Below are 21,252 nucleotides of genomic sequence, written 5' to 3'. Positions count from 1 at the left end.
TATTCAAATTTTATTCAATTATTATTCCATTATTATTAAATTTTTATTCCATCCATCCATCCATCCATTTTCTTCCGCTTATCCGGGGCCGAGTCGCGGGGGCAGCAGTCTAAGCAGAGACTCCCAGACTTCCCTCACTCCGGACACGTCCTCCAGCTCCTCCGGTGGGACCCCAAGGCGTTGCCAGGACAGCCGAGAGACATAGTCCCTCCAGCGTGTCCTGGGTCTTCCCCGGGGCTTCCTCCCGGTGGGACATGCCCAGAACACCTCCCTAGGGAGGCGTCCAGGAGGCATACTGAGCAGATGCCCGAGCCACCTCAACTGGTTCCTCTCGACGTGTAGGAGCAGCGGCTCTACTCCGAGCTCCTCCCGTGTGACTGAGCTCCTCACCCTATCCCTAAGGGCCATTCTGCGGAGAAAACCCATTTCGGCCGCGTGTATCCGCGACCTTGTCCTTTCGGTCATTACCCACAGCTCATGACCATAGGTGAGGGTAGGAACGTAGATTGACCGGTAAATCGAGAGCTTCGCCTTCCGGCTCAGCTCCTTCTTCACCACAACGGACCGATACAGCGACCGCATCACTGCAGACGCTGCACCGATCCACCTGTCGATCTCACGCTCCATCCTTCCCTCACAAGACCCCGAGATACTTGAACTCCTCCACTTGAGGCAGAGACTCACCACCCACCCGGAGAGGGCAAACCACCTTTTTCCGGTCGAGAACCATGGCCTCGGATTTGGAGGAGCTGATTCTCATCCCAGCCACTTCACACTCGGCTGCAAACCGCCCCAGTGCCTGCTGCAGGTCCTGGCTCGAAGAAGCCATCACGACAACATCATCTGCAAACAGCAGAGATGAAATCCTGTGGTTCCCGAACCAGACCCCCTCCGGCCCCTGGCTGTGCCTAGAAATTCTGTCCATAAATATAATGAACAGAACCGGTGACAAAGGGCAGCCCTGGCAGAGTCCAACATGCACCGGGAACAGGTCTGACTTACTGCTGGCAATGCGAACACAGCTCCTGCTCCGGTCATACAGGGACCGGACAGCCCTTAGCAAAGAGCCCCGGACCCCATACTCCCAGAGCACCCCCCAAAGGACACCACGAGGGACACGGTCGAATGCCTTCTCCAGATCCACAAAACACATGTGGACTGGTTGGGCAAACTCTCATGAGCCCTCAAGGACCCGATGGAGAGTATAGAGCTGGTCCAGTGTTCCACGACCAGGACGAAAACCACACTGCTCCTCATGAATCCGAGGTTTGACTATCGGTCGGATTCTCCTCTCCAGTACCCTGGAATAGACCTTACCGGGAAGGCTGAGGAGTGTGATTCCCCTGTAATTGGAACACACCCTCCGGTCCCCCTTCTTATACAGAGGGACCACCACCCCGGTCTGCCATTCCACAGGTACTGTCCCCGACCGCCACGCGATGTTGCAGAGACGTGTCAGCCAAGACAGCCCAACAACATCCAGAGACTTGAGGTACTCAGGACGGATCTCGTCCACCCCCGGAGCCTTGCCACCGAGGAGCTTGTCAACCACCTCAGTGACTTCAGCCAGGGTGATGGACAAGTCCGCATCTGGGTCCCCAGTTTCTGCTTCCTCCTCGGAAGACGTGACAATGGGATTGAGGAGATCCTCAAAGTATTCCTTCCACCGCCCGACAACATCCCCAGTCGAGGTCAGCAGCTCTCCACCCGCACTCTAAACAGTGTTGGTGAAGCACTGCTTCCCCCTCCTGAGGCGTTGGACAGTTTGCCAGAATCTCTTTGAGGCCGTCCGATAGTCCTCCTCCATGGCCTCCCCGAACTCCTCCCAACCCTGGGTTTTTGCCTCTGTGACTGCCCGAGCCGCGGCACGCTTGGCCCCAGGAGCACCCACCCCAGGCCTGGCTCCAGGGTGGGGCCCCGGTAACGCCAGTCCGGGCGACGTAACTGGCCTTGTTGGATTTTTCTTCATGTTGGGCTTCTGAACCGCTCTTAGTCAGACCCGTCTCCCAGGACCTGTTTGCCATGGGTGACCCTACCAGGGGCATGAAGCCCCCGACAACATAGCTCCCAGGATCATTCGGGTGCTCAAACCCCTCCACCACGTTAAGGTGGCGGTTCGGGGAGGGGTTTTTATTCCATTATTATTCCATTTTTAATCCATTATTATTCCATTGTTATTCAATTTTTAGTCAATTATTGTTACATTATTATAAAAAAATTTATTACATTATTATTCAATTTTGATTACATTATTATTCAATTCTTATTCCATTTTTATTCTATTATTATTCAATTTTTACTACATTATTACTCCATATAATTCCATTACTATCCCATTAGTATTCCATTATTATTGCATTCCATATTTGTCACATGATAGTGTTTATTACGTCATTGATAGTTTTTATACAATTTGTTATCAGTTTGTCCTTGTTAATCTGATTAGTCATTGTAGTCCTACTTGGGTCCTAAATTGTGGCTTTATTTGATGGGATATAACACCTATGTTATATTCTTTATATCAAAGTTATGTAGTGTTTGAGGCTTAAAGAGAAATTGAGGTATTTTCTATGATAATGACAATAAATTAAAATAAAATAAATTTAATTTGAATCTACTTTGTATTATTTAACATGTTTAAAGTACGGTACATGTTTAGTAGTTAATTTTAAATGGTTTGTAGTGGTTCAAAGTTATTCCTCTCCCTCACACACTTTATCCATTCTGTACATCTTAATTATTCACTGCAGTGACTTTATAAACATTAACAAAAACTAGCATGCCAAGTGCACACTCCTGATATTCTGATATATCTATTAAACACTTTACAATGGGACACAGACAGTACACAGCAGACTTATTTTGATCTCAAGAGCTGCCTATACAGTATATCTGTACTGAGGCAAATTTGACTCAAATAAATGGAACAAATGGGTTGTGTACAAGGCCTTTAATCTGTTCCACTACATGCCTGTTGTGTTGCAGGCTGCTGGAGGAGCTTCTTCAGAGAGAGAGAGAATACCAGCAGGTCCTGAAGGCCACACTGCAGCAGAGAGCCCACGACCTGGAGCTGGTCCGAGTACGACACAGACCCCCAGGTACCACATTCTCAGGCTTTATATGAGTCCAGTCTGTTTTAGAGTTAATTTAACATTTTCTGAAATGTTAATTAAGTAACACTGGACCTGTGCCTGTTTACCCCCAAATTAAGAGTTATATTAACACTTTCAGAGTAAACAGATAACACTTTGTAGGGCTTTCCTTACAGAGGTGCTTTATTTCTCTTCATTTTAGTTGATTTAAGGAGTAGTAACAGCACACTGTAAAGTGTAGAGGCACACTGTAAAAAACAACAACTTTTATTTAGTTTAAAATTCAATTCAATTCAATTAATCTTTATTCTGGACTCATGGTCCATTAAAACATTGTGAAAGATACCTTTTCCATCTTCAGCTGCCATCAGATGACAAAAGTGCTCCTAAGTAAAAAGGAGCCATACAACCTAATATTGAATTATGAATAACAATATTAAAATTGTTAGCACATTTTACATTGATTTAAAATCAAAATAATTATTGCATAGCCTTTCTTTGCATAAGGATCTTTGAGAGAAGGAAATGCCATCCCAAGAGAACACTGTTCCGGGTGGCCTTAGAGGGGAAGTTACTGAAGAAACAGGAATTAAACTTATTATGTATAAATCTGTGAACAAATATAGAAACATACCCATAGTGTCCAGTCATGTGAGACATTAGTACATTAACCGACTTCCTTCTTATGAGTTAGTTTCTGTTGTTTTGTATTCCTTTAGGACTTCTTCACCACCAGCTTTTTCTTTCAAAGCTGCCTCTATTAACTTTTAAAAAGAGAAACGTGTGTTATTTTACCTGAAGGCGAAAAAGAATAAATAACACAAATACTTTATATTGTCTTCAGAGGCTGCCTCTCTTGTTTCTGTAACTTTTCAGAGCCACACTGCACCTGGACCAGCATCACCATTTTACCCACACCTACAACATACATGTAGTGTCACAAACTTCACCAGTAAAGCCAGGAGCATATGACGCTCAGCCAGTGAAGAGGCGCTAATGGCGGCAGACACCTATTTAACTCAGCCAAATGCAAAAACAAAAACAAAAAACATAAAAGCTTATATGAAATATGTAGGGTAGAACCTTCTTCGATTTCTATTGTTAAAAAAAACCCTAACTACAAGACATGTAAAATACAGATAAAATATGGTTCAATTGACATTAGCAAAAGACCAAGTTTAAAACTGTCAACTGGACCAATCGTTGTAAATTGACATTAACTGACATTATGCGGTTACATCTGCCAAATAACCCCAACTCAGACCCCCATTTAACTTTTAAATAGTTAAAATGACATTTTTTCTATTTTAAAGCAACTCTGAACAACGGAAATAATTTACCCTGAAATTTTAACCCCCAAGTTTTTTGCTGTGTACAAACCAATAGAGTTATAAAGTGAAGTACATACATGTTAATTGTATATTCTTAAGAGGGAGGTTCAAAGTCTAGAATTGCTACGTTAAGCTTTGAGTGTCATCAATGGCCATGTTTTTATTTTATTTATAAAGATTTTCATGCTCACCAAAAATCTGATCATTGTCTGATTTCTGAAATGTCATGTACATAGTTTGATCTGATGTGGGTAGTCTGATTTCAGTCTGAGTGTTCACACCTGTGCAGGTTTTGAAGAAGGGATAAATGAATGTGGAAAAGACAAAAGTAAAAGGGAACATTTAAAGTTGAGTTGTTATACAGTTACTTCAAAACACATTGTGCTTTGTTACTCTGAAAATCCATCGGCCAACTGTCATCAGGCGTTTTTGGAGATCAGATTTGAATAATTGGGCTCTGATTTTCATTGTAATATTTCTCCTAATTATGAAGCATACTTAAAAAAGAATATGTTCTTTACGAAACTTTTATATTCTTAAATCACCACCTAGTCCTCTTCTCCGTATATCCAGTTTAGTAACATGTATACTCACTATTTATACCTTACTATTTCAGACATCAGCCCGCCCTCCATCTTCCACATCCCAGCTGATTTTGAACCAGACAAGGAGCTCACTGATTGGCTGAAAGAGCAGGGGGCGGATCCCGACACCATAGACAAGGTTTGAGTGACAGGACTTTAGTTTTCGTCACTCTCTTAACTGTAACTCATGTTGTGGATGACATGTAGGGGCATTACTCATTCACAATGGTATTTGAGTGTGAGTTCAGTAAAAAGAGAAAGTTATTTTCCTACAGCAATGACACAATGACACAATGACAACTGAATAAGCAGAATAGTATTGTGTTATTACGCATTATAAGAGTTGCCACAAATATAAACCTATTCATTTGAATGGACAAAATTCTTAGGAGTAAATTTCAAGTAGGGGGCTTTTGGATTTGGTTTGGTCCTGTTCTAGTCCTGTTCTAGTCCTGTTCTAGTTCTGGGCTTGTCCTAGGCTTGTCCTGGTCTAGACCTGTTTTAGTCTTGGGCTAGTTTCAGGTTTTGTCCCAAATTGTATTATTATTCTTTTTCTTTTTTTTTCTTTTTTACTTTAAAATATGGTACAAATTAGTTTTAAGTCCAGAAACTACAACATATCAAACTGCTGTATTAGTTTTCAGAGCACCTTTTGTATTCCCTTTTTGTGAGGGCAGTTGTATTAGACTGGTTTGAGGAAGTGTGTATCAGAAAATGATTTATGTTCTTATTTTTCTTGTTGTAGTTCGTGCTTGAAGAATACACACTGGCTGATATACTCAATGACATCACCAGAGACGACCTCCGCTGCCTACACCTACGGTACTAAAGTAAACTAAAGTAAACTAAGCCAAAATAAACTAAAGTAAAGTAAACAAGCCTAAGTAAAGTAATCTGTCTGATATGACTTTTTATGATTTTGAAAATTATACTTACTTCCATTTTAGCTACTAAGATATGAACTGCTATTACTTCTACTACTATAGGAAAAATACAGGCTGAGGCAAGAACTCCCACCTCATAACAACAAGGTCCTTTTCTCTTTATGTGCAGAGTTTCCATGTTCTCCCCGTGTCTGGGTGGGTCTCCTCTAGGCACATTTACATTAGTTAAAATGACCCAGCTAAGGTAGTCCTGATCATTAGCTCAAGGGGTTAAATGTAGAGAACACATTTCCCAATAGTCTCATAAAACAAACCTTTAAGCTTACTAGAGCTCACCTGTCAATCACGGGACTTTCCTTCTCTAAGCCAATGACGCAAATCACACAAACTACTTTACTGCAAGTTGACAAACCACATATTTTAAATGTTTGCGATTAAGTTAACACTTATCTTCCTGCATTTGTCTGTGTCAAAAATTCCAACTGCTTTATGGCATTGTAAATATGTATGTTGTATATGTGTATATTATTGTAGTATCTATGGGTTTATGGAAGTTGCCATAGAAAGTAAAATGTCACCTACAAATAGGAAGCTGAAATGCAGAAATGATTTCTCACATACCTTTTTTTGTTTTTTGGTGTGTTTGGTCTCTTATCCTATAAGCTCTTATGTGCAAAGAGCCAGATTGTCCCCTGTGCACTGAAAAATGTTTTAATATTTAATTTAATCAACTTACATCCATGGAGTCATATGGGACATTGTAACTACAAAGGCCATTTTCTCAAAATGTATTTCCCCTCACAGGGAGATAAAGATCACATATTAAAGTAGCCAAACATTACAGTCTTGTACTTAACAAGATGTTGATGAATTGTACAGAAGGATTTTTTAATATTTAATTCCAAGTCTGATTTATTGCAGCTTTAACTCCCAAATATTAAGCACATTTTCAGTCAGTAGTTTGCTCAAATACTATATAAGATATCCAAAATCCACTCTGTATATCTTTAGTATCTAATGTCAACAAAAAGAAGCAATTCAAATCTGGTTCATTTTGGGACATTCAAAACAGAAACATGAAAAGGTACATTTTAGCTGTTTTTACACATAAAATGCCCAATTTTTATATGCACCTAACATTACGTGATGAAAACCTTGTACATTTTTTCTTACATTCATGTGAGTAAACTAGAGCAGAAGTTCTCTAAACATAAGATTTTTTCCTGTTCACCTGCAGAGTCTGACCTTATTAAATCCAATTATAAAAGGTAATAGCTCAGTCTGCATGTTTAAACTGTCTGAGAGTGGCACGCTTTACTTTCTGGAGTTTCCAGTTTATTGTTTGATAAAGTATACAGATAAAGTTTCAGATAGTTTGTTTTGTGTGTGTACTTTCCAGTTAAGCAGTTTAGCTGTGCGCACTCTAGAACTGCAAGGCTTTTATTCTGCACTCTCCTATTTAAAGGGCCCATTGTATGCCTTTTTCTGATCTCTGTTATAATGTTGTTTCCTCATCAAAAACATACCTGGAGTTGTGTTTTGTTTGTTTGTTGTAATACAGGAAGTGCTTCACTATGTTTTTAAACTCAACACACCTTCACTAGAATAATCTGCATCAAATCAGCCCTGGAATTGACAATCTCTACTGAACTAAAGGTAAAAGATAGCTGTGACCTTGAAAACTACAACTAGTTGACATCACAAGGTGGAACAGAGCATTTTGAGCTTTGGAGATGTAGACAGACTAATAATAAAGGGTTACTCAAACATGTGTGAATGAAACATGACAACAGCATTATAACATACTAAAATTCACTTTAAAGGTCCCATACTACACAATTACACTTGAGAGCTTTATGCCATGATTATTTATGTTTATTATTTTGTTCGTTTCTGTTAATTTCTGTTTATTAAAGTGAGCTTTTAGCATTGGTATAATGTTGTTATCTCCTCAAAAACATACATAGAGTTTGAGTTTTGTTTCATACTCACATCAAGTTCAAGTTATTAAGCTGACTGCATTCCAAAAGCTCTAGAAAGTCTCCAATATCTGCTGGTGCACTGAGGAGTGAAGCAGTATCAAGGAGGTGTCTGTGTAATCTCAGTTGTCCAGGTATGAGCCATAGTCCATCCATCCATTTTTTTTCTGCTTATCTGGGGCCGGGTCGCTGATGCAGTAGTCTAAGCAGGGACTCACAGACATAGTCCCTACAGCGTGTCCTGGGCCTTTTGGAGCCGCTGCTCCTCTCGACATGGAGGAGCAGCGTCTCTACTCGAAGCTCCTCCCGCTATCTCTAAGGGTGCGCCCAGGCACCCTGCGGAGGAAACCCATTTCAGCCATTTGCATTCGCGATCTTGTCCTTTCGGTCATTACCCAGAGCTCATGACCAAAGGTGAGGGTAGGAACAGAGATTGACCTGTAAATCGAGAGCTTTGTCTTTCGACTCAGCTCCTTCAGTTCGACACAGCGACCGCATCACTGCAGATGCTGCACTGATCCGCCTGTCAATCTCACGCTCCATCCTTCCCTCACTTGGGAAAAAGACACCGATACTTTAACTCCTCCACTTGAGGCAGAGACTCTCCACCCACCCAGAGAGGGCAAGCCACCTTTTTCTGGTTGAGAGCCATGTTTCTAATGAAGTTGTATGGAGTTTAAAAACACAGTGGAGCATGTTTTCAGTTTGAGGGACAAACTCGACAAACAAATATACTGGAATCAAACAAAACACAACTCCTTGAATGTTAGAGATGACGAAGCAGAATTGTAACCTTTATAAATAGTAGTGCAGTACAGTTTCTTTAATGTCTTTCTTTTTCTCTAAACCATCTTGAATGACTTTGTTTAGAAATAGTGCTATAGAAATAAACTTGCCTTGCCTTTCCAGGGGCGGAGTTCTGTGTCGCATTTGGAGGGCGATCCAGAGGCACAGAGAGAGGCAGAGGCTGAAGAGTCCCAAGAAAGATGCATGATGGGAATAAAAGGACCCTCGAAAAACATGCACATGTCCACACACTGCCAGCTGAGCACTGATTTATCCAACCATACTTTATTTGTAGTTTAATGTCTGTTTTCGTAGCATTTCTATGTAAAATCACTTAACTGAACCACTTTCTCATTGCGCTCTATCCATAAGTTTCAGAGTGATGAAAAATTTGCACAGTTGCCATAGCAATTAACAGTTCAAACCAAAATATTTTGGTCATGGTCCTCAAAATGGCGCCTATAAACAGGACGTTTGAATAGAGAAAGTCATGTAAGTAATCAATTTTAATTTACACAAAACAAAAAGACAAAGTTTCATTCCAAAAAATACCAAATCTGTAGTGGAATATTAGTAGTAAGATATTTAAAAAGTGTAATTTACAAACGATCTATAGTTTTATTTAAAAAAAAAATCTGATTTGTTCATTTTTCTGATCGCCTGTCTCCTGAAAGTTCATACATTTTAATACCAGACAAATTCCCATAGACGGTGTATGGTTAACCAGGCTACACGTCTCTGTGCCTTCACTAAACTCAAACACACCTGACCAAAGTCCAAAAGTTTCTACACAGCAACCTGTCTCCAAAATTACTCTGATATTTAGTCATCGTTCTTATGGGCAAGGTCAGTCCGTTGCTGTTGTATGTGGGCGGGTCAATCAATCAAGCGCAATACAACTATTACTACTACTATTACTTAAAGTACTAGCACTACTACATACTTGAGACAATAATCATACTAAATTACGTTATGTTGTATGTGTCACAAAACTACACTTAGCCTAATGTGACACTTACTATGAAATATATTACATTTCTACCAGACAAAACATTTACTATCCAAAGCTTTTGACAAAATGTGTAAAAGTGGTTAAAAATTGGCTGCGTTATGCCACTGTTTAAGATAATACTGCAAGATAATCCGAGTAAACCATTTTTAAATAGGCTGTTTCATTAAAGACATGAGCTGCAACAAATACATAGCAGCATGTACCAATAATGAGCCATAACAGGGACTTATTCACCCCTGCACAGCTCAAATCCTATCACATTACAACAAAAATCTCCCAAATCTCCCACTTTTGCAAAGAAATAGAACTCACGGTAAATATTGAGGTCCAAAATATATTGTTCCAGTTTTCATATATTGAATGATAATTGTCATGACAGGCCTAGTTAAACATAACTCCATTTAATGTAAGACTATTTGAAAATTGTATATTTGTTTCCATATTAAAATCCGTTGACTATCACACTGCACTACTGCCTATTACACTACAGTTTTTAAATTGAGTTGAATGATTTTGAATTCAGCCTTTGCATTATTGACCATAATCCTCCTATAGGAATTATAATAGTGTGTCTGCCCTGTCAAATATGCAAATACATCTGCCTTCAACAGTTATTTTGAATAGTAACTTTCTAATTCTTTTTGTGCCTCCCTGGATAGACATGAAATCATAAAAACTGCCTTATTTGCATGTTATTTATTTAAAGTTATGTAAATGTGATTATGCGACCGAAATCTTTCCTTAATCGTTTAAACGTCCATTTTTTTTCTATTCAAATTATTTATGTTCAAATATGTGTTGTGCTTCAATGAATGCTTAAGAAGTGCAATAAATATTCAACGTACACACTGTCACATGTTTATAGTCGTCTTTTTCCCAGACCTTCATCAAGGCGTTAACACTATCTCGCAATTACGTTGTGCTCAGGCTTGGATTTGAACCAGGAATCTTCTTGTTCAAGGGTAAATGCTTATTCCACTGAGACCCAAACGCCTTATTTTTCTTTCAATTAATTCACAAAATATACTAGAACTTAAAATTCAACATTTTAAAATATATAAGTTCAACAGTGTGAATTTAAAAATATGTGTCTACAAATGTATTTTAAGGTCACAACTGTGCACCGTCTGATTTATTTATGTCCTTTTGCCTCTAGGAATGTCTTTGTATGAGGAAAAGCATTTAAAGGTACATTATGTAACTTTCATGACGCGCATGATTCCGTTTAAATAGAAACTAAACAACACGATTCAGTCAGGTTTGTGGAGATGCAAGCTCGATCAGAGTAAGGTCGCGTGTTTTTCTAAGGCTTTTGGCGCAACACGACCAAAGTTACGTACTGTGGCTTTAAGTAAAGACAGAAACGTGTGTATTACGAAGGACAGATAAAGATTTAACTGTTACACTTAAGATAAACTTGTTCTTGGATCAGACTCAGATGAAACAAGAAGTCAGTGATGAGATGGGGCGCGATACCAGAGCGACAGGTTACAACACGGTCAAACAAGGAAGTGATGTATTATTGTGACTACACTGCTTTAACGGTGCACTTTGTAACTTTTCTGGAGCAAGGTTCACCACCAGCACTAGCGTGTCTTTATGTTCCACAGTGTAGCATTAATCTTTCTTGCTTTTATTCAGTTACAGATGTTCGTTTTGCTCAAAGACACATTACTGTGAGTGAGGGCGCCTCTCCGCAGATCCCTGCTTGTCTCCATGGAAATAGATGAGCTAAAGTAGCAGTAACCAGTAACATCTCCATGGATCTCCAAGTGAGTGCAGACCCTGTACCAGAGAAGTTACGCATTGCACCTTTAAAACTTTCCAACAGGACAGTTTTTCTTCCACAAATTGATCAAATGTGTTTTAGGTATAGATAATACATGTGTTTTAAGTGAAGTTTGCATAAGGTGTTTGCTGCAGTAGAACAGAATATAACACAAACATCAAACACATTTAACAAAAACGGCCCATTTTAGACTTTGATAAACGTCCTGATTTAGACCTGGTTTAGTCTGGCCTGGACCGGGAGTAGTTAAATGTACACTACCTGGCTAAAGTTTGGACACACCCTCTCATTCAGTGTTGTTTTTCTTCCTGTTTGCTACTTTCTAAAGTTTCTACATTTTTTATGCATGCAGAAGACATAAAATTAATGGTGCAAGGGGTTAAAAAAGGTCAATAACTCAACTAAATGTTTGTTTTTATATTTTAAATTCAAATCCGTAAAGTTTCCACCCTTTGCGTTGTCAAGTTTTGAGTTATTTTGAGTTTACTTTTGCTCCATATGCATCATCTATAGTTTTGATGCTTTCAGTGTGAATGCACAAGGGAATAAATCATGGAAATAAAACATGAAACATAAATGAAAATGTGTTGTGTTAATACACACCCTTATAAAATATAATCCCCACATTGTCTTATGTCTTACTTTAAATTATTTTAACAAAAACGTGGGTAATAGTAGTTATTATATTAGTTCTAATCCCTTTGGTCGAAACGGTGTAGTTTGTGCAGCATGTATCATTTATATTTAGCTCTACGTAATAACAGGTTTGTCCATTGGGTTTTTTGTAAACTTTATGAAGTAGGTGTGTGCTCCTCTGGTCATTGTCTACTCATAATCAAAATAACTATTGGAGTGGCAGAACAAGTTTGTGTGTAAAGGACGTCACCAAAAGGATTGTAACTGTCTAAAGAATGAAGAATAATAATCATTAAGAAATTAAACCAACGGGAAATTAATCCTCCACCGCAGCCCTCGATCAAGAGACATAATAATAATAATAATGATAGGTTGGGTTTGAGCTACATGTTTATGAAAGTCTGGTCACATTCATTTGACATATGTATTCAGCTTCACTCATTTAAAGGTTCATTTCATTTATGTAAAAAGTAAGAGTGATAAATAACAGTAAATTAGCACAGATTAAAAAATACATATATATATAGAAAGGACATTACAATGCAGCAATAATGTGTCCTACCACAACTGTGCAGATGACACTCAGATCTATGTCTCACTGCAGCAGGAGAATATGGACCAGTGGATTCACTCTGCCACTGCATCCAACAGATCAGTGTGTGGATGCAACACAACTTTCTCTTAAACCTTCAAAACAGGCTAGAAATCTAGGTGTACTAATGGACTCAGACTTGAACTTCAACAGCCACATCAAATCAGTAACATCTGCAGCTTTTTACTATCAAAAATCAAAGTTATCTGGCAAAACCAGACTTGGAGAGACTTATTAAATGCGTTTGTCTCTAGTAGGTTGGACTGCTGCAACGTCCTGCTCACTGGCCTCTCCAAACGAGCCTTAACACAGCTACAGTATATCCAGAGCTGCTCGGGTCCTGACTAGAACCAGGAAGTACTTCACACATGTGTCCTGTGGCTCAGGTCTCTGGCTCCTGTGGCTCAGAGAATAGACTTTAAAGCAGCTCTGTGTGAACAAGTCTCTCCATGGACCAGCACCAAAGAACATCTCCCACATGTTAGAGCCACATGAACCATCTGACACTCTGAGGACAAAACCAGGAATAAACCAGGACTAAACTTGGGGAATCAGTGTTTCAGTTTTAAGCAGCTAAAACCTGGAGCATTCTTCCTGAAGATGTGAGACAGACCTCTACTTTGACAATGTTTAAATTCAGGCTCCAAGTGGTTCTATTTATCTGTGCATATGACTGAAAGAGTTTTATTCTGCACTCTTCTCCTTTAATGTAAATTATATGATGATTATTTGAGATTATTTATGTTTTGATTTGTTGTATTGTGTTTTTATTCTCTTCTTTATTCTGTAAAGCACTTTGAATACCTTGCGTACATGTCTTGTGGTAGTATGAGCTACTTACCATAGCTGTCCTGAGACTGACTGACATAACATGGCTGCTAATCTGCCCCAACTGCCGCTCCAACCAGCACCACCACACATAAGGTGGGTAATTCTACTGAATGGACAAAGCAACCTGTCTGATAATTCACCTTATTCCTCAAGTTTCCGTGGCTGATGCCATCGTCATTCAGGTTGTATTATTTTGCATGGGGCTGCTGATCTTCACAGGAAATATGTTCAATGTGGACGACAGGGCTGTTTTAAAGCCTCTCAGAGAATGCAGTGTTTGAACATTTTACACAGATTTTACACTATTTCATATCAGATTTTAGCAGTAAAACTCAACTTAAAGGTGCATTGCACAAGTATAACTACTCAAAATGAATATGTTTCACTCCTGCATTTGCTTAAACAATTGCCTGATGTGCAGAATGAGTTTTTCTGTTTCCCACACGATTGCCTCTATTAGCTCACACAGTCACTTATATGAGAGCAATTTGGGTTTGCTCTCATATAAGGATGTGCAGTGCGTCAGCGGAAGTGACGCAGTGCACATCCTTGGTTCATTGGATCTGACTTCCTGAGACGTCACCATATCTAAACTGAGCAGGGTTTTTGGCAATCATAACAGAGCTGGAAGATGTATTCTGCATCGTCAAGTAAGAGACCAGCCTCCTGCACCTCCCAAACGCCATCAGACACGTAAAATCAAGAAGAGATTCTAGTGCGACCAAAAGAGCAAAATTTGATCCCGACCGGTGCCGGAGTCGGACAAGAGTAAATATCAGAGCAGCATTTGAGAAATGGCGGGAGCTCACACCCACGCTGGGTATAAGAAGGGACCCAGGGCTTTTCTCCTGATGTGAAGGCAAGATATAGTTACAAAATAAAGATTACTGTGTTTGGCTTATATTTATCATGCTTATTAGATGGAGCAGTCATTTGTGTATCTACAGATGGTGTTTTGGATTAGTTTGGCACATGCACTGCAAACCTTGCTTGCTCCTGCTGCCTCCTTCTTTACTTACTTTTTAATCATTTTACCTCTTCCAGTGCTGAAAGATGTGTTTAGTTATGATTTTCTTTTAAGTAAACCAAGACTTTTAAACCATTTTTACATTTTTTAACAAAATTTCAGATGAGCCAGCGACATGACTGTGGGAAAAAACCAAAGGAATTGTTTCTGCGAACGCTGTCAGAGCTATCAACAACAAATTAATGAGCTACAAGCATGGATGTTTTAGAATCTGTAAAAGGACTTCACCAAATCCTCCCTGTGACTTCCAGTGGTAAGCAACCTACAGTTACTTTCAAAGAAGAGGGTGAAAAAACTGCTACTTTCAACTTAAACTGAGTGATACAGTGTCTTTTCCAAAACTTTGTAAAGACAAGAATGCCAAGCCAACGCAATAAGTGATAAGAGGCTATGCTAATATAGTTACATCACCCAAAATACAGCTTACAAACAGATTTTTACCACTGTCACAGACTGATGTTGATGTTAATATACACACAGAAAATGCATTTTTGTCACAAAACAAGAGCAATGACGTTGGCAAAAGAGCGGCGGCAGACAGGCGATCTGCGCCAAACGTCAAGGTCAGAGATACGCTGCTGCTAGGAGACGGTGCTATCAGAGATGTGACCCACAGAGGAATCCAAACTTGCTCCTATCCCAGTGACACTATTTCTGAGATTACAAAACTCCTGCCAAAAGTTTTGTCAACATATCAAGGAGCATTGAGAACTTTGATCTATTCTGGAAACGAGAGGACCTGTTCAAGGGAAATGGCCCGCACCTGAGTAGAGGTGGAGTGAGAGTGTTGATATGGACCAGTGGATTCACTCTGCCACTGCATCCAACAGATCAGTGTGTGGATGCAAAACAACTTTCTCCAGCAAAACTCAGACAAGACTAAAGTCATCATCTTTGGTCACAGAAACATTGAGAAAGTGTCAGCAGTCACCTCCAGTCTCTCTCTCTAAAACCTTCAAATCAGGCTAGAAATCTAGGGGTAACAATGGACTCAGACTTGAACTTTAGCAGCCACATCAAATCAGTAACATCTGCAGCTTTTTACCATAAAAAATCAAAGGTATACTGTCAAAGGCAGACTTACAGAGACTTATCCATGCATTTGTCTCCAGTAGGTTAGACTACTGTAACGGCGCTCACTGGCCTCTCCAAATGAGCCTTAAGACAGAACAGTACATCCAGAACACTGCTGCTCGGGTCCTGACTAGAACCAGAAAGTACTTCACACATGTGTCCTGTGCTCAGGTCTCTGCACTGGCTCCTGTAGCTCAAAGAATAGACTTTAAAGCAGCTCTGCTTGTGTACATGTCATGATGCCTGTATTTCTGTCTCCCTGTCTGCTCTCCCCCTCCCCTCACCTGTCTGAGCCTGGAACTGGGCGGAGTTCCTGGCACCTGGAGCGCACCAGCGCAATTACCTCCACCTGCTGCAGTGGAGCCAGGACCAGACACTCAGTGGGAGATCGTCTGCTTATCTACATCCTGTTCAGTGCTGGTTCATCTGCGTATCATCATCCGAGCCTGTCTCCTGCACTGCTCCAGCTCCCGCACTCCCGGCTCCGCTCCCGCCTGGCTTCCCTGACCTGGTATGGTACTGTTTCACCTTGTCTCCTGCACACTACGCCCCTGGACCTCGCCCTGCACTCTGCTTCTTTCCCTGGCTCTGGTCTACTGGTGTTTGCCTCTGTGGCCCACGTTCCCTGATCCCGGCTTGTCCTCCGCACCTCGCTCCGGTACCATACCGCGCGCTCCGCTCCTGGATCCTGCCCTGGACTCTGGCTCCTGTTCACCATTTTGTAAATAAACACTGTAAATCTGCCCTGAGTCTGCACATCTTTGGTCCTCCCAACCCCACCGGTTACGACAGTACAAGTCTCTCCATGGCCTAGGTCCAAAGTATATCTCCGACAAGTTAGTGCCATATGAACCAACTCACACTCTGAGGACTTCAGGGACCGTCCTCCTGCTGGTGCCCAGAGTCAGGACTAAACCAGGAGAATCAGCGTTTAAGTTTTATGCAGCTAAAACCTGAAATGATCTTCCTGAAGATGTGAGACAGGCGTCTACTTTGACAATGTTTAAATCCAGGCTCAAAACAGTTGTGTTTAGCTGTGCATAAACTTGCCTTGCCATTATGCACTTCATTTATGTGCAGTACGTGACCAGCAGCTTAATGTAAACTGGTCACTTTCAGAGTTTCTGCAGAGTTACCGCAAATATAATTATGATTATGAATAAACCAATTATGAAGTAATGTCTGGCTTGTTTGTGAGCTGCATTTACGTGAGCCATGGCGACAGAGTAACAACTGTAACAACTGTTTGAGAAAAGCTAATGACTTTTAGCAACTCACAAGTTTACCAGCACATTAGTGAGCAATATAGAGACGACACTGATCAAGCTGTTTGTGGAGAGGAAGGCCGAAGATGTGTCTCTGACAGTTGTTTGTTTTGTGATCGTACAGACCTAGTACAAAAACTCTAACTTGCGCAATGCTCCTTTAACTGGAAGAGCACAAAGACACAGTTTAGTGTTTAGAGACAAAACTGGGTGGGGTGGAATAATGCCTATCTGCATAACTGTATCCACCTCTACAATGAGGGCAGAATAAATTCACATACCCATTTTATACAACTTTAGTCTCATGTTAATGTGTATGAAGTAATAAATACGCCAAACGTTGTATAGCACAATACACAAACTATTTTACAGAATAAGAAAGACATTAAAATCACAATACAACAAATCAAAACATAAATAATCTCAAATAATCATCATTAAATGAACATTAAAGGAGAAAAGTGCAGAATAAAAACTCTTTCAGTCATATGCACAGTTAAACAGAACAGTTCTGAGCCTGGATTTAAACATTGTCAAAGTAGAGGTCTGTCTCACATCTTCAGGAAGATTGTTCCAGGTTTTAGCTGCATAAAACTGAAACACTGATTCTCCACATTTAGTCCTGGTTTAGTCCTTGTTTAGTCCTGGTTTAGTCCTGACTCTGGGACCAGCAGGAGGCCGGTCCCTGAAGTCCTCAGAGTGTGAGTTGGTTCATGTGGCTCTAACATGTGGGAGATGTTCTTTGGTGCTGGTCCATGGAGAGACTTGTTCATAGGACCCATGGATGAAGTACATCCTGGTTCTAGTCAGGACCCAAGCAGCAGTGTTCTGGATGTACTGCAGCTGTGTTAAGGCTCGTTTGGAGAGGCCAGTGAGCAGGACGTTACAGTCATCTGACCTACTGGAGACAAATGCATGGATAAGTCTAAGTCTGGTTTAGACAGTATAACTTTGATTTTTGATGGTAAAAAGCTGCTTACCTCTAGATTTCTAGCCTGATTTGAATGTTTTAGATAGAGAGACTTAAGGTGACTGCTGACACTTTCTCTTTGTTTCTGTGGGCCAAAGATGATGATTTCAGTCTTGTCTGAGTTTAGCTGGAGAAAGTTGTTTCACATCCACACACTGATCTGTTGGATGCAGTGGCAGAGTGAATCCACTGGTCCATATTCACCTGCTGCAGTGAGAGCAAGTGAAACAGACTAATTTCACTCAACACAACAATGGTACCAGGAAGTCATTTTCAAAAGCGGTCTCTTGAGAACATTTTGGACAGCAGACTGATCGACAAAACTGATTTCTCTGTATAAAGTTTAATTTTGATATCATGAAGAAAAAGTATGCGATCTCAAAAGAGGTCATCTCCCACAAAAGCAGAAAAATCTTAAAAGAATATTACATAACATGATCAGAGCATTTTAATAACCCCTTTACAAGTACAGCCTGTTATTCCTGAAACGCCTAAAACTTCTGCCAATTCAATCTGAAAATGTTTTTGAACCTTTGGCGCACAAACACATGGCTGGGCTCTTTGTGAAGCTGAGACTCTGCAGTTTTGGCCTCAGTCTGATCTACTCTCAACAGTAGCTCAGTTGGTTCAGTGTTTGTCCCCTGATCTTCCTGCTCTGACATAAACATCATTGATAAAGTGGTCAGATCCTCTGATTCACAGGTTGATGCGTTTCCAGCTCCCACAGATGAATGCTGTCATTGTGTCCTTGGGCAAGACACTTGACCCAGCTCGCCCCTAGTCCTGTGTACAGTGGTGTATGAATGTGTGTGTGAATAGCTGAGTGGTTCCTTGATGTAAAGTGGTTTTAGTGCCTCGAAGGTGGAAAAGCGCTACATAAAAATAGGACCATTTACCAGTATAAGTGGGAACAGGCTCTGCACAGAAGAAAACCAGATGTCACATTTTTTTGGGTAAATATAAGGACAGGTATAGATGGTGTCTGGAGGGGTCGTCCAATAGACAGTAGGTTGAACATTTGTTGGGTCTTGAAAATTCTCATGTCAAAGCTGAAAAAGCTAAAAATGAGACTTAGGGGGAAAAAAAAATAATAATAATAAATAAATAAATACTACTATTACTACTACTACTACTACTACTACTACTACTACTAATAATAATAATAATAATAATAATAATAATAATAATAATATCTAGCTAAAAGTCCTATTATTATTCATTTATTTAATTTGAGTGTGTGTGTGTTTGTGTGTTTTACTTAGAATTATTGATTTGACTGAAAATAAAAGTGTTACAGCGTCACAGAAAAATTCCGAGGTCATTGGACTTTTTGTATTTGAGGTTAAAAAGTTACTACGTGTGAAAAATGTTGCAGCCTACGTAATCACAGTTTAATATTTAACCGCGCATAGTTTCTTTATCGCGCAAACAAGTTAAGCTAAAGATAAACGTCACTTCTGCAGCCTTGGTTTGAATAAATGTTCCCAGATCCATTGGAATATCCAGAATACATTTATAAATTGAGTTTAAATTTAGTTTTTGAGCAATTTTTGAACAGTAAAATGACTAGTGAAATAAAGTTTGATAAAGTGGAACATTCCAGTCAAAATAACATCACTATGGAGACAAACAGGTGGTGGTGTCCTTCCAGAAATATCACACAATTCATCTTTAAAGCTCCAGCAAGAACACGGTGTCTGTGTACTCTGGTGTACTCACAGGAAGCGCTGTATAAAACTTGTGCCATTTACAGTTTAATTGTGTATAAACTTTATTTTTTTTGTACATTCACCTAGGAGTCATTACATTCTGTTATAAAAGAAAGTGTAACAAGTGTAAAAATCCCCCATAGACATGGGTCAGTGAAGGCCACACAAACTGCACTTTAATCAGTTTAGTTTTCCTTTTGAATTACGTCACTATGAGGAAGTACCGCAGTGTACAGTTACACACACATGTAGACTCTCCATTGTTTATGACTACTATTTTTAAACACACCATTTCTAATCTCAGGTTTTACAAATCTATTTTTAGCATAACAGGTTAAAGTTTAACATTATTCAAACTATAGACTGAAGAAAATACCTCTATGAAAATGTGTACTAAAGTTTCCAAAGTAGTAAAAACATAATTTGCTCCTAAAGCCCATTTCCACTTTGATACATGGGTTTTATGGGTAATATTTTCCTATGTGTTGATATAAGATTGTTACCGTCCATTTGAATGTATAAAGAAGTAGACTGAGTGAGTTAGACGTCACCCACAGTGTTCAGCTCCAGTCAAATGAAGCTCATCGAGACTAACAGTTACAGCGGCGAATTTTGAAGCTGAGTTTCATATTTAAAATTCCGACCGTGCGTATCATAGCAACCAAAGAGCCAATCCAGAGTGACACTAATGAAGACATCGCCCCTTCCCACCTGCACGGCTGGTTTAGCACAGAGTGAGCACTTAGCAACGCTGTCAATCAAACTTGTTGCTAACGCTACTAGGAAAGAAGGCGCCTGATTTGTCTGTTATTAATGTTCATATCTTGATTTACAGACACAATCGCAAAATAAAAACGGCAGGACCATGTAGAGTGGGTTAATATGAACATTTTAAGACCAAAACGACGAGGCTCACTACAGCAGTTACAGAGAGAGGGACGATGATTTTTCAATGTAAAGTGAATTGGAGTCGATGGAGCAGGAAGTGCGCCCATGATCACTTTGTATTTGAAAGCTAGCAGGTTAGCTACAGCCATTTATATATACAGTCTATGATTTGCACATTAAACATTTTTTCTGCTTCCTTATCTGGCTCCAGACCAGACATACCAGACTGATATGTGTGTCCCTCTGAATGGAGTTCTACAGATTTATCAGCATGATCGCTTTTCGTAAGAGTTACTAAAAGCGATCGCGACAATGTGGAACGTAATGGTGAATATTTGAATCTGATTGGTCGGAGCGTCACAGCAGCAGAACAAGTCAAGAAATCAAACTGCGGTTAGATCCAAAGAAACGCACAGACATCTTCGCTGTCCACAAACACACAAAGCATTCATACTCCTTATGTATTTTCCCAAAACTAAGTAGTAATACGCCCAAGTATGTCCTTCGGTGTCGCCATGTTTTTTTTTGGTTGGTTTGGTGCTTCTTTGTGCTCTGTTCTGTGATGTGTCTTAACCTCCTACATCATAGACAGGAACAATACCACTGCCAAATCAGAGACGCCATCGAGATCCACAAACGAGGTCCAAGGAGCATAAATCGTGACGAGGGAGCGTACACCTTACCACACACCTGCTGTCCTGGAGAAGACGTCTGACAGTTGGGGGCGTATGCTTCCCCTACTGACAAAAACAATGTAAAACAGCCTATGAAACACTACACTACACTACACCATCACATGACGC

At 40.1% G+C, this 21,252-nt stretch overlaps 1 protein-coding gene across 4 annotated transcripts in view; it reads left to right on the top strand.

Annotated features, from left to right (window-relative positions):
- Window positions 1–10,519, top strand: part of map3k15 (mitogen-activated protein kinase kinase kinase 15) — a 48,775-nt gene extending 38,256 nt beyond the window's left edge. The window contains exons 26-29 of one of the 4 annotated variants that reach the window (XM_033985907.2): window positions 2,986–3,098; window positions 5,040–5,146; window positions 5,753–5,829; window positions 8,780–10,519. In XM_033985907.2, coding sequence (XP_033841798.1) covers window positions 2,986–3,098; window positions 5,040–5,146; window positions 5,753–5,829; window positions 8,780–8,864 — 382 coding nt within the window. In that variant the 3' untranslated portion in view covers window positions 8,865–10,519. Of the gene's footprint in view, window positions 1–2,985; window positions 3,099–5,039; window positions 5,153–5,752; window positions 5,830–8,779 lie in introns of those variants that run through there. The other 3 variants (XM_055230086.1, XM_055230087.1, XM_033985910.2) reach the window with 3 other exon arrangements.
- Window positions 10,520–21,252: the final 10,733 nt, after the last annotated feature.

The sequence above is a fragment of the Periophthalmus magnuspinnatus genome, chromosome 20, assembly GCF_009829125.3.
Source record: "Periophthalmus magnuspinnatus isolate fPerMag1 chromosome 20, fPerMag1.2.pri, whole genome shotgun sequence".
Classification (NCBI taxonomy): Eukaryota; Metazoa; Chordata; class Actinopteri; order Gobiiformes; family Gobiidae; genus Periophthalmus; species Periophthalmus magnuspinnatus.
This window is presented reverse-complemented; position numbering and strand designations above follow the sequence as displayed.